Genomic DNA, 13871 nt, shown 5'->3' on the forward strand with positions numbered 1-13871 from the left:
TTTATTGTGAGAAGTACCTTGTCAAATTTTGCACTATTTGATGGATGTGTGCATATATATTATATTTATTTGTCTTAAATGCAGGGCATTTTGAAAGAAAAAAACAATTGTTTTAATTATCAAGTGGATTGTTTTTGGCATAATCAAGTATAATTTTTGCAAAAAAAATTCAATCTCAACTCTTTTTAATTGAAAAGTAAATGTATTTCCCTTTTCAAACTTCAGAAAATTAAATTCGAATTTTTTCATCATTTTTTGCCCTTTCTTTGCCTTTATTTTTTTAACTAATATCTATTATAAATATTAAATTTGTTCGAATTTCGATTTAAATTTATTAATTTTAATGAGTTGCGGGTTAAAACTCGATTTTAATTTAATTGGTCTCAAAGCCCAGTCTCTTTTGAAAACCCAAACCTACCTTTTTTTATGTTTATTTTTAATAATAATAATAATTTATTAAAAAGAAGGAAGAAAACAAACAAAAAATGCAAGAAATAGAAAAAACAAAAAGACAGGAAGGGCTGGTGCTTGGGTGCGGTGCATGGCACCACTGGCGCAAACCCTGTTGCACCCACCCCCAGACCAAACCCCCCGTGCCCTTATTCACTAGAGTCCTATAAAGCACCACCAACTACCCCCTGCGAGGATGATCCCCAGTCTTAGTCCCAACACTCAACACCACACCCCCTCACCCAGCCCACACAAGAGACCACACCCCGGCCAAGCCTCACAGACCTCATTCGAAACAACCATGCATCCATAGCCCCAGATACCCAAGTGAAAACTCAATTACCCATCAAACCACAAACATTTAAAAAAAAAAAAAAAAAACCTCAAATAGAGAAAATAAAAAATAAAATACAATCCTCCCATTTGGGGAGGAACCCAATGCCAAAGCCCTTACAAAAAAACAAATCATCAGTTTCAGATTACAAGGAAAAAATAAAAATGTAAAAAAGGGGTTTGACAATGAGGGGAATGAAATGGTTTATTCTACTTTTTCTATAAAATACATATATCTCTATCTTTTAGAACCTTCATTTAAACCATTGATTTCTGCTCGTAAAAAAAAAAATCAATATGGGAATGCAATAAAAGTTTGAGAAAACTTATATATAGTTTTCTTATGGTATATATTATAATTCTGTCTTGAGTCTTCTGAAAGGAAAAAAAAATTGGGGAGTTCCATGGGAATCTATCTAATGCATGTTTCATTCTCCCGACAGAACACACCTGACCTCTTTGTTAAAAAAAAAAAAAAAAACCACATATTGCCAAAAAGTTGGAATGTAATGATCATTCTGAGATTAGGTAGTCAAATTACATGACAACCTGTCCTGAAATTATTGTTACATACTTTATTTGAGAACAATGTCGATGTTCTCATAGGATTTGTTTTATTGCTAGTGTAACAAGATGAAAGTTGTTGTTTATCAGATAGGCTTGAGATTGTGGTAATGTTCATTCATTGAAATGAAAGGCTGTGAAGAGTTTCATGGTAGAATGAATATGAGCTGAACCATCAAAATCCAGTTTGAATTTCTGATTTAAGCATTGTTTCAATTTATTTTCACATATATAAATTCATTAGTGGGAGTGATCTGTATGCATATTGCAAGTGCATGGTGTTAAACCATGTGGAGCTTAATTACTACCCTGACACTGATTGTCCCTATGCAGAGGAAATATGCTGATTGATCACAGAAATAAAAATTTTGTTGTATGTAACTTGATTTAGCTACACATGTACTTCAAATCTTGGGAACAAAAATTATCTCCAAATTCTATACATGATCATCAATGGTATCCTGTTCTCTTTGAGCCTTTTTTTTATGGTTTTTTTTTTTAAAACTCTTTTTTCTTTTGGCTCTTGAAACATTTGGTGTCTATCATTCTGATTACATTTGTACTTTCGCTTTTTTTTTTTTTTTTTTTGGGAATGTAATGAAAGCCTGAAAGGGTTGCTTGTCAGCTTGAGGTTTGGGCTTACTGAAACAACTTTTTTCTCATATCTCTTGTTAGATTTCAACTTTTGGAAAGCTCAAGCAATTGTTTATGATGGTTATGAGAAGCATAAGCCTAAAGAAGCTTTTTGCACCGTCTACAATTGCAGCAGTATGCTCATATATAGTGCTGGTTATCTTCTGGGAAAGCAACATTTTCATGCATCTAAGTTGAAATCAGTTCACTTCTCCAATACCTTTTAGAAATGCTTCATGATTTTGGACTATCTTTGCCATTTTCATATACCATGTATTGCATTTTACAGTATGCAGAATCCATTCAAAGGGGATGCCTGTTTAGAATTGTGTAATGCATACAACTAGCAGTTCTAATTTCAATTTTCGTTCCCAGACTTTTCCTTTAGGACTAATTGATGCATTCTTTTTTGCATTTGGCCAGATTTTCCTCGACCAGTAGTAAGTTAAAACTACCAATTGCTTCAATCACCTTGGTGACTTGTGAAATGTAATCAAGTGTAGGGAAACACTAGAATAATGAAATCCATAACCTTTGAGACATCTCATGCTTGACAGGAAAATTAGAACTAATGAACCAGAGATGATTCTTTTCATTGTTTCGTGTTTGGTAGGTACAATAAGCCAGATGCTGGGAACTGGTGAGAGCGAAATTTCTGTCATTATACTTTGGAATTATGTTGCAGCAGCATTCTCCCTTACCCTCTGGACAGCCATCTACATGCGGCTTGTAATTTAAGTTATAACTTCGGAAATCCTCTGGAATCACTTCATATTGCATTCACCATCATTCATGACACGGTCAAGCTAGCTAAGATAGTAATCCGAGGAGCGCGACGAACAAATCTGTCAGTTATGGTTATATTCAGAATCACTTGGTCATCATCACTTCATACTGTATTCACTCATTCACGACAATGTCAAGTAAGCAAACAGTATGTATATGAAGTGATCAAAACTATCCTGTCCAGCTTAAAAAATGTATCGTTTGCAGCTAAAGCACTGAAGCACAAGCATAGAAGTATGGTTTTGTCTATGTTGATTAATGATAACATAAATTAGAATGGATGAAATCCTATGAAATGAAGTCTAATTCCTTTTTGCTATGTATAAAACAATTGTTGTGGTAGTTTCAAATCAATGATTTGTGTAAAATGCATAAAATAAATAATTTTTGCATAAAACAATAAATGTACAACATATTATAAATAATTTAATAGTTTGAAATAACCTCAAATTATTACTTTCCTTCTTTTTTGCCTTGATTGAGAATTAGACTTGGGTCCACTTAACCACCAAACACCATTGAAAAGTTTGCACCACTAATGTAACAATCAACAACCTTTAGTGGTCTATAATTGGATTCTTTTGGAAATACGATACAATCTTGTTATACACTCATGCACGAACACTCAAAGCTAGGAGAAAAGGAGAGATTCTAAAGTCATAATGAAGCCTACAAAGCTAGATTGGCAAAATTTTCCAACATGGAGACATGCCATGTTAAAATGCAAATTATTATTATTATATAAAGATAAGCCAATCAAACATCAATAGGCCAAAAAAAAAAAAGGGTTAAGCAGAAGGAAAAGTGCCAAAACATTGGGACCCAAAGGCACTGAATTTGGTGTGGTATCTAACATTCCACTTCAGCCAACCACATCATACTGTTAAACCTCTCAAAACTTTGATTTTTTTAGTACAAAAATTTCATATAACCGTTTTTAAAAATTGTAATTCAATTATATAGGTCATATATTTACTTTTAAAAAAATATCATTTAATAAATTTAAAATTCAAATCTCAACATCTAAAATCTTTTTTTTATTCTAGACAATAAACCTTTTATATAAAAAAATTTTTAAATCAATCAATTCATAATATTACTTTTAAAATATAACATTTAATAAATATAAAATTCAAATCTCTACACTCAAAATTTCACCCTTTATCTTTAAATTAATATCCTCTTTGTACCAAAAATAATTAGCAAAAGAATCAACCAAAACCAATTAATAAAAAATAAAAACTTTACTCAATTGATTTATACAATCACTTTTAAAGCATAATAACTCTTAAACTCAAATCTCTAGCTTCTTTGTTAAAAAAATCAACAGCTACATATATTATCCGTGCTTCTGTGTTAGGTAAATCAGATGAGAATTAGGAACCAAATAAAATCTTTCCTTTCTTTCATTTCTTATCTTAATTATCATTTTTTAAGAAATTATGTAAGTTATCATTGATTTCCTGTCTTGTGTAATTTCTAGGACAATAATAATGATAATAATGATGGTAGAGCACCTTGGTAGGTGATAGAATACAAAATCAAAACAATTAGAATAGACAAAACTATTGTAGCTATTGATGTGGATGGTGGGGGTGGCGCGCCGCTCCCGAATATCATTCCAAAGTAGTTGCCATCATCACTGGACCCTGCACTACCAGTGTTGGTGGTGCCGGTGCTGCTGGACCCACTGTCATTGTATCCTGGATAAGAAAAGCTCCCAGTCTCTTCCCTGTACAAAATAATTCAACACCAACATTAAACTCAAATCGGAGATATGATGAGACATAGAACAAAATAAAAGTTGTACAGTAAATCAAAATAAATGGTAATTCATTAGATATTAATATCATAAATTTTGTGCCAGATTCCAAGTGTTCAAACTTAAAAGTTTGTTGGGTCATGAAAAATTTTAAGTTTTGCTCAATCCATATGCATATATAGTCAAATAGAACCTTTTTAAGAACTCCAGTTTAACTCAAATCTCTGTAGAAAAATAGAACGATTACAAGGATACCAACCAATGGCATCAAAATTTCGATTATATTAGGGGTAGTAAGCTGAAGAAGTGGGTCAGACATGGGAAGGGAGCACCTTATGGGGGCAAGTTGGTTCTTTTGAACAGAACTTTCATGGCTTATTTGAATTGCAGTTACCATTTTGAGATGTAAAGAGACAGACTCATAAAAAGTGCTTGAGAGACGGTATGGTGCTGACCTAAAATTTTAAGGCTCCATATGGGTGATGGTGTAAAGAATAAATTAATTAAAAAAAAGTTATGAGCAGCTTGAGAGAATAGTGGATACTAATTCGTTGAATCCCGCATAAATTAGTCTGTTTAAACCGGTTCGGAGAAGGGATGTATCAACATCTAATGAGCTACCATATATGACCAAGACATGTTGATCAGGAGTGAAAGACACAAAACTTGCAAAAAGAAGAGAAAAATCATGTGAATTTCCATGTCAAGATTTGGTTGTAGCCTATTTAATTAAGACATGTTTTCATACTAAGACTAATGATTTAAGAAAGCATTTAAACTTCACAGACACTTCCCTTGACCTCAATCAACAAAACTGAAGGATTTCATCTCACACCCAACGTAAGGCAAGAATTCAGAATCTCCTACTTCTAACCCTCAACTTCATTCTCAGTTCCAAAACCACCCTGTCAACCAGATTCATAGTTCATCCACCTCTAACTTGTGTCAAACCCACAGTGCTGCGGTTCGAGCTATGCAGCTTACACCCACTAGGAAAAAGGTTGGTGCAATAGGTAACACGCATAACAGAAGCAATGAAAACGGCCCAGCAAATTGCCAATAAGTCTGAGGAAAGCCCCTCCTTTTTCCCCTACTAATACAGCTGCTTGTCCAAGTCTATAAGCATTCCACCTACAATTCTATTTATTTAATCCTATAATTATTCAAGCACAACAAAAAAATATATGGGTCCACAACTTAAAAGTATATGCTTTATATAATTTTTTATGGATTTTACATGATATTAAATTATATTTATTAATTATATTATAATAATTATAGGTGATATGTTCCTATCCACTACATCAACATCAGACAGTAAGGCACACACTGGATACTGTTTACTAGCTGGAAAGCATATAAAAGGGTGTATAAACTAAGTCACCCGCTCCCCGTACAAGAGTAAAACAGCAAAAGATAGCCTGAGTGGGTCTCTTTACGGTTATCCAAAACAAAAAAAGCCTACCCTTTTTCCCTTTAATCCACCTCTTGAAACTAAACCCCCTTTTTTCTCATTTTTATCCCTGTTTACACACATGTGAACATGTCCATGGTTTCTGATTTGGAAATTCCTTTTGATAAAGACACTGCAACCTTGGATACCCGTATGTAAAATGCTAATAGCATTTCTGAAGAAATAGTTATAAATGATCATTATGTGCTAATTTGTTTGAAAAGAATGCACAACAGAAATAAATCATTCATGGAATTGTCATCTCAAAATAATGCATTTCTACTAACTATCCTCAATGGAAAACCTAAGAAAAACATTTTGATAGAGTGAAAAGAAAAAGAAATACACAATCAGTCACTAATATTTACTATAGCGTTTCTTTTATCTAATTGAAGTAAAAAAAAAATAGAAATGAACTAAAGGAGGAGTGACTGCAATGTGTATGGTGAAAAGATGTAGAAATGATAATAAATGGGATAAAATATTGACCATCAAACTATGTCAGTAACAAACAAGCAGAAAAGAATAGATGTTACATTTTATTTTTATTCAAAAGACTGGTGCAAGGTATACGTATTTGATTTTTATTCATGTGTTCATTTTGTTATTACTTTATGTTGAACACTTATAAAATAAAAAAAAATTATATCATAATTGATATTAATACGTCAAATATAAATTTATTTTTATTTTTATTAAATTTATATATAATTTTTTAAAAAATTTATAAATCATATAATTTTTTTATATTAATTTAATATCATATCTAAAATTATTTCGTATTAAATCCTGTCAATTATAATTTAATTTTTATCTTCAATAGTTGACTTTAGAAAGGGCAATTAAAGAAATCAGGTATAATACTGATCTCAGAAGAAATATGGTTAAGAATAAGCACATTAACCAAAGAGAATCCAGTGGTCAAAAACAAGAATCAAAGGGTACATACACCTAAAAGAAGGTACTGTTACATAATTGCCCTAAAAGGGGGACCATCCCTATGCGCTGGAAAAGCACATGGCTTCGGACAACTTAACCGTAACAAGACTGATCGCAGGCCGATTACCACTAGGGGTGTAAATGATACATTAGTACTCGCAAGCTACTCGGGTTCGATTCGAAAAAAACTCGAATTCGATTCGATTATTGTCGAGTCGAGCTCGAGCTCGAGTAGCTCGACTTACCGATCGAGCCGAATTCGAGTATTCTTATATCTGACTCGAGTAGCTCGCGAGCCTAATCGAGCTTTTATATTTAAATATATTTTTATTTTTTTTAATTAATAAAATATTTCGAATCCGAGTTCGAGTTCGAGTTCGAGCATGAATAATCGAACTCTTGTCGAGTATACGAATCGAGCTTATTTTTACATATTAATCGAGCTTAATCGAGCGAGCTCGAGTAGCTCGAATTCGATCACGAATCGAGCTCGAGCTTGAAAAATAAAACTCGATCGAGCTCGAGCCGAGTATCGAGCCCGGAGTTGTGAGTCGAGCTCGAGCTCGAGCTTCTCACTACTCGGCTCGGCTCGGCTCGTTTACAGCCCTAATTACCACAACACACGCAGGATCACGTGTAACTATGAAAAGAAAAGGTCTAAAAGACAGTGGCAGAAATTAATTAATTATAATGAACATAACTTCTCTACCCTTATCATTTTAAACATGATTTTATAGAAAAAAAAAATATAAATAATATTATTTAAAATTAATAAAAATCATAAATATAAAAAATTTATAATATTATAATTTTTCGTATTATATATTCGTTTAACACGAGTTGAAAAGAATAGTTTTAATGTCTCTAAACTCAAGTCAGCAAGGCTTGTTTAACACTAAAATGGCCGAAAAGGAAAGCATTTTACCGCTCATTAACTAAATGCTGAAATTGGGTTTTCATTAGAACTATGTCTAATAGGGTTGAAAGCAATGGCTTAATGCAAAAAATGATCTGATAAGGAAATAAGTAATAATGGGTATCTTTGTATTTAAGAGATATTACCCTTCTTCATAATCTAAAGTTTTTTAAAGCAAATTCTAATAAACTTCTAGCCCAAATTATAACAATGAAAATTTAAAAAAGTGACAGGTAATTCAGTTATTAGGCTAAAATCCAAAAAAGGGCAATATTGAGATTTCAGATATTTACCTAGCGTCACCAAAAACGCCAGCGTTCAAAGTGAGCTGTTGAACGAGGGCAGCAGATTTGGGCTCCACACTGGCAGCTTTTGCATACTGAGAACTTAGGCCAGCTCCAGAGGGCACAAAATATGCTCCATTTACCATTATGTCCCCATCTGTCCTCCAGTTCCAGTCTGCCCATTCTTTCTCGTCTGTTTCCACTCTCTTTGTCACCTGTTTACAAAATACACACAGTTAGGAGATTGCAGTACACGCGCCTAAAAAGGCAAGTTAAAATACATGTTCATCAAGGTACTATGGTGCGAGAAATAAAAGGCTGTTGCTTGTTTGACTATAGTGATAGAAGACAAAATTTTTTTACGAGTATCATTTTAAATGTATAATTTATAATTATTTATTTTAAATTATTAAATATGTTATATTTTATTTTGATTTAAAAATTAAATTATTTATTTATTTTTAAATTTTAAAGAATCAAAACACAATTTATATGAAAAGAGATACAAACGGATTAACATTTTTTAAAAAATTATAAATAAATTTAATAAAAATAAAAAAAATATTTTATATTTTTAATATTTATATAAATTTTAATATATAATTTTAATATAAAATATAACATAAATATTTTATCTAATAAAATATATGAATTATCATATTTACTTTTGTCCAACAAAGAATAGTTAAAAGGGAAAGCGTAAAAAAATGGCTTCAAGTCTCAATAAATGGCTGGCATGCATTGCCTCCCCTATCTGATAATAGTACTAAAAAGAAAGTAAAACATTTTTCGCATGGACATCCTGTTGGGCTTTTAAATGCAAAAATTGGGTTGTCCCACGCTTTTTTTTTTTTTTATGCTTTTGAAAAAAATTTTGCAACAAATGAAATTTTAGATACCTTTTAAATGTGTAACATTAAAATTTTTCTCATTTTGGTCCCTCAAATCCAACTAAATAGAGTGTAATGAATTCAAATGGGACTTTGGTAAAACTTGAAGATTGAGAAAATTGTGATTTCAATGCTTTCTGCTTCTGCCTCCCAACATGGTAGGCTCTATTCAATCAGGGAAGACATAGGAGGAGGCTGTCTTCTACAAAACTAAACAACACCCCTTTTAATCATGTTTTTCTCACTGTCAAAACTTGATCACTACTCTGACTCTCCAATCCTAGACAGCCCCAACATCCCACGTGCCACCATTGAAAGTGGGGATCATGGATGAGCCACACTTGCAAAACTTAAATGAGTTCAGGAGACACCCACCAAGAATCATTAATCAATCATAAATTTATCATTCTCTTTTAGGCAAAATCTAAAAGAAAAACAATTAAAAAATTAACCAATAAATAAAATTAATTATAATAAAATCATTTCAAAAATTTTAACGCGTTATTGAATTATGAATATTAACTAATGTAATTCTTGCAAGATTATTTTTACATTATGTGCTATCATTTAAATTTTTTATCTTAGAGATGAAAATCATATTAATAAATAAATTTATAATTCAAATATTAAATAAAAAAATTTAAAATTTAAATATCACATTAAATATTTTATTTTAAACTATTCAAACCATTAACCCATTTAAAAAATAAAAAACCGGTTACCTCTTTAGCATTGGGGTCCCCTGGTGCAGTATATCGATTCCCCTGACTATTGATGGTAGGGTTAGCACTACCACCAATAGCATACATTTCCCAGGCAGTAAAATCATTGTTCACCACATGTATATACCCTCGCCGGCACCTTGGCATTCTTTGCACCAATGCTTCTCCGAAGTGATTAAAAGCTATAGTTACCTGCATTCCTGAATCAGGCGAATACCTAAAAGAAATAGCTCTTAACAATTAGAACTTTTAAATTCATAGTATAATTCTCCCAGACACTCGGTAAATATTATATCTATCAATTTGTGTATCAATATCAAACAATGGTAATTTATATAGTCGTGACATGTTTTATATAAAAATTATTTATCAAATAAATTTTTTTTTTTTTTTTTTTTTGTAAATTTTTCTAAAATTTTAACCCATGTTTTTTTTTTTTTAAATTATCAAATTTATAGATACAATCAGGTGGAATTGAAAAACTGAGAATGTAGACAGTGAAATGAAAGTACCTGTCATCATGGCCCAAAAGCATAACTTCATCGTGGTGAGAAAAGTAGCTATTACTAATAGTAATCCCAGTGGACCCCATAATGGCATCGACCAGGCCATCGGTGCAGTAACTAAGGGAGCAATGATCAATCCAGATCTTCTGAGAACCAAAAATGGAAATCCCATCACCATCTGATCTTCCTCTCCATCCAACATGAGTAGGAGATGAAGCAATGTCAGTGTTCCCTGAAGGCTTACAATGGTGAACATGGATGTTATGTATGATGACATGAGACACATACTGCAAAGTTATACACCCATTTCCAGTGACATGAACGTTTGCGCCCCGGCCATCAACAGTTTTGTACGAGTTGAAAATGAGCTCGTGCTTCAGTTTGATGACCATGTTGGTTGAAAAGACGATCCAAAGTGGTTCGTTTTGGATGACAGCATGGCGGAGAGTGCCTGGTTTGGGGTTAACAACGTCGCGGTCGGAGGAATCGGTGACGGTGTAGATCCGGCCACCTTTGCCACCTAGAGTGCCATGTGCAAAGCCTATGGAGCAGTCGGCTAAGCGTTGGCGGTTGTTGTACCCCTTGGGGTCACAACGCCAGCAATCATCTATGGGGTTTCCCGTTAGGCAATGGTCCTTGTCTTTTTCAGTTGCAGACAGGGCTTGTCTTCTTGATATGGACACATTTAATCTCCTACAAGGAACAAAGGAAAGATTTTGAGCAAATGCAGGCAGATTTTTTGAGGGAACAGCGGAGATAAACAGAGTATTCTGTTCATTAAAATGTGGTATATGAGAAAATGGGGTACATTTTCTTCGGTCAAAATTCTTCAAAATAAAAAGGGCAAAAAAGAGGGCTTTTGGGTTAAAAAACTCTAAAATGGGTATGAAAAAATGGGATTTTTTTCTCTTTTTATTTTCAAAAACAAATCCTGACAGAAGCCAGAATCCAAAGCCCCGGAAAGTTTGAAGGGTTTACCTTTGAACATCTTGAACAACTGATTCAGGGTCAGGGTGCTGGTGAGGGAGGCTAAGATTGACGGCAGCTATGGCAAAAGAAGAGACAGAACCCAAGATGCATATGAAGAGAATGCAGGTGAAATGAAGCATCATGGAGTAGAATGGAACAACAATAATGAAAGGAAGTTCGGGGTTTCGCTCTTTTTTTCCCTTCTGTAAAAAGGTCACTCCTTCGAGCAATACAAACTTAGGATGTTGCAAATCCTTGGAAAATGTGAAGTGATTTATATCATGACGATGAAAAAGAATAATTTAATAAAAAAAAGAAGTTTTTTTACACTTTCTTTTGCTTTATCTAATGAGAAAGGAGAAAAAAAAAGCAGCGGTTATATTGGGAGCGGAGCGAGAGGAAGCATAGAGAAGACAACCTTCTCTGTATTCTCTCTGTTTCCCCTGTTTTTTTTTCCTCTCTGCATAGCCCATCAGCCACTTAAATTTTCATCAATGATTTTTTAATTATAATCTCATAATTATTTAATCGTAATAAAAAATATATAAAAAGCTGTCATTTATAAATGTTAAATTTATATAAATTTTAATGGATTATATAATTCTAAATTTTAAATAACTATTATAATATAATAATTGTACTAGACATGATTAGACACTTTCCCACTCGCTCTAAATATTCTAAAACCTAAAAGCATAAAAAAAAAGTCTAAATATTCATTCTCGTACTCATATATAATGAACATTTTAAATTTATCTTTTTTTTTTATCTTTATAAGTATTTAATTGATATAAATAATTCCTATACTCGTAACCTTTAAAAAAATAAAAATAAAACTTTTTTAAATTTTTTTTATTTTTATCTTATATGTTTATGTAATTTTTTTATAAATATATATTAATATATATTTTCAATAAAAATATATTAATTTTAATTAATTTAAAATAATAATTTATATTATTTAATAAAAATTTATTTATTAAAAATATATATAAATATATATAAGATACAAGTACAGAACAAGTGTTATATTATCTGTTTTTATTTTCGTACTTAATAAAAACTTAAATTTATATCAATTCCTATATCCATACTTATAATATAATATCTATTTTTATTCCTATTTAGATAAAAAAAAATCAAATTTTCTATCAAATATCAATAAAATCAACATCGTTACTTGGATTTTTACTTGGTGGCTTGGGACACTAGCTCTCTGTTAGAGAGATAAACCACACTTGAAACCCATAAGAGCCCACTAGAGAGTTCATACATATATGTTTGACATCACATGAGTCTAAAAGCTTAAGCTATTAAGTTTTTGGGTCTTTCATGTATATATAGGACATCTCATTTAGATTTTCTAATGATGTGGGATTTCATATCCCAACAATATTCTTCGTTCACTTGTGAGTTATGATCCAGTCTCACCTTAGCTCTCCTGTGCGAGTAAGTCCTTATTAATACTTTTTTTGGATTAAGCAACATCACATCTCTAGTACATTTTTGGGTCAGGTCATAGCACTCATACTCATATGTAAACCATATCACAATAATCTCATTTGTTCACTTATGAGTTATGATCTAGTCACAACACCTCCTTTGGGTTAGGCAACATCATATCTCTAATGGACTTTTGGGTCAGGGCACGGCACTTAACTTTGCACCTAGGTTGTCTTAGTACTCTCTCAAGCTTACACTTCAAGTTGACTAAATACATCATCTACTTAGATGTTCTGTTTCTATCATATACTCATTGTATCCAAGTTGAACCTTTAATACCAGCGTTCAAACACATTGATGAACCTTTAATACCGACGTTCGAACACATGGATGAACCTTTAATACCTTTGATCTGTTAACAATCTCTTTTAATACCAATATTTGAGTATATGAAATTGATGGACACAGTCAATCTCTGATCTACAAACAATTTCTCCTTTAGCAACACTACTGGGATTCAAACCCATGACTTTTGGCTTTGATACCACTTGTTGAAGAGATAAACCACACTTGAAACCCATGGGAGCCTACCAGAGAGCCCATACATATATGTTGAACATCACTTAAGTCCAAAAACTTAAGTTATTAGGTTCTTGGGTCTTTTATGCATATATAAAATATCTCATTTAAATTTTTTAATAATGTGAGATTTTTTACTCACACGTGAATCATATCTCAAAAATCTCATGACAAGTTATTTTTTGAAAAAAAAGAAGAAAAACACATTTCTTTTTGCAAGCGTCTGCCTTTGACACACAAGTAAATCAAATAATTATTACAGGATGTAATCTAATCAACCTACATGAGTTGGGCTTGAGTAATGTATGCTTAATATTTGATTCATTCATTGTCAAGCCAAGTTTCTGTATGCATATAGGAACTAGGAATTCAAAATAGTAACCTTTTTTTTTAATAAGGAAGGTAACTGTCTAAGGAGAATAAGGAAAGATGAACTTTTTAATCGAGCATTAAATCTCAATATTGGAAATTTATCTTCTAAGGATGATGCATAAATCATTGAACTAATTTTATATTCAAAAAATTTAAAATCTTAATTTTACTATTGTGTTCATAATTTTAGATTTTGACAACTTGATTTCTCAAAGGATAAGTAAAATTTTTTTTATTAAAGTACCGTTATTTCATATCAAAAAAATATTA

The 13871-nt window shown here is 32.0% G+C and overlaps 1 protein-coding gene across 1 annotated transcript; it reads right to left on the bottom strand.

Annotated features, from left to right (window-relative positions):
* Window positions 1-4142: 4142 nt before the first annotated feature.
* LOC111296444 (putative pectate lyase 5) lies at window positions 4143-11739 on the bottom strand. The gene is made up of 5 exons (XM_089740899.1): window positions 11217-11739; window positions 10245-10931; window positions 9733-9949; window positions 8130-8335; window positions 4143-4498 (listed from the first exon to the last, which is right to left on the bottom strand). Exons 1-5 carry the CDS (start codon window positions 11348-11350, stop codon window positions 4246-4248), a joined length of 1497 nt encoding a protein of 498 aa, XP_089597025.1. The 5' UTR covers window positions 11351-11739; the 3' UTR covers window positions 4143-4245.
* Between the last annotated feature and the right edge of the window lie 2132 nt (window positions 11740-13871).

Source organism: Durio zibethinus, chromosome 12 (genome assembly GCF_047325235.1).
Source record: "Durio zibethinus cultivar Kanyao isolate XHJ-2024 chromosome 12, ASM4732523v1, whole genome shotgun sequence".
In the NCBI taxonomy this organism is placed as follows: Eukaryota; Viridiplantae; Streptophyta; class Magnoliopsida; order Malvales; family Malvaceae; genus Durio; species Durio zibethinus.

Coding starts and splice junctions, on each gene's coding strand:
- LOC111296444 (XM_089740899.1), bottom strand. CDS start 11,350: ATGATGCTTCATTTCACCTGCATTCTCTTCATATGCATCTTGGGTTCT. Junction 9,950..10,244: donor CTTTTGGGCCATGATGACAG/GTACTTTCATTT, acceptor TATTTCTTTTAG/GTATTCGCCTGATTCAGGAA. Junction 4,499..8,129: donor GGCGTTTTTGGTGACGCTAG/GTAAATATCTGA, acceptor TATTTTGTACAG/GGAAGAGACTGGGAGCTTTT.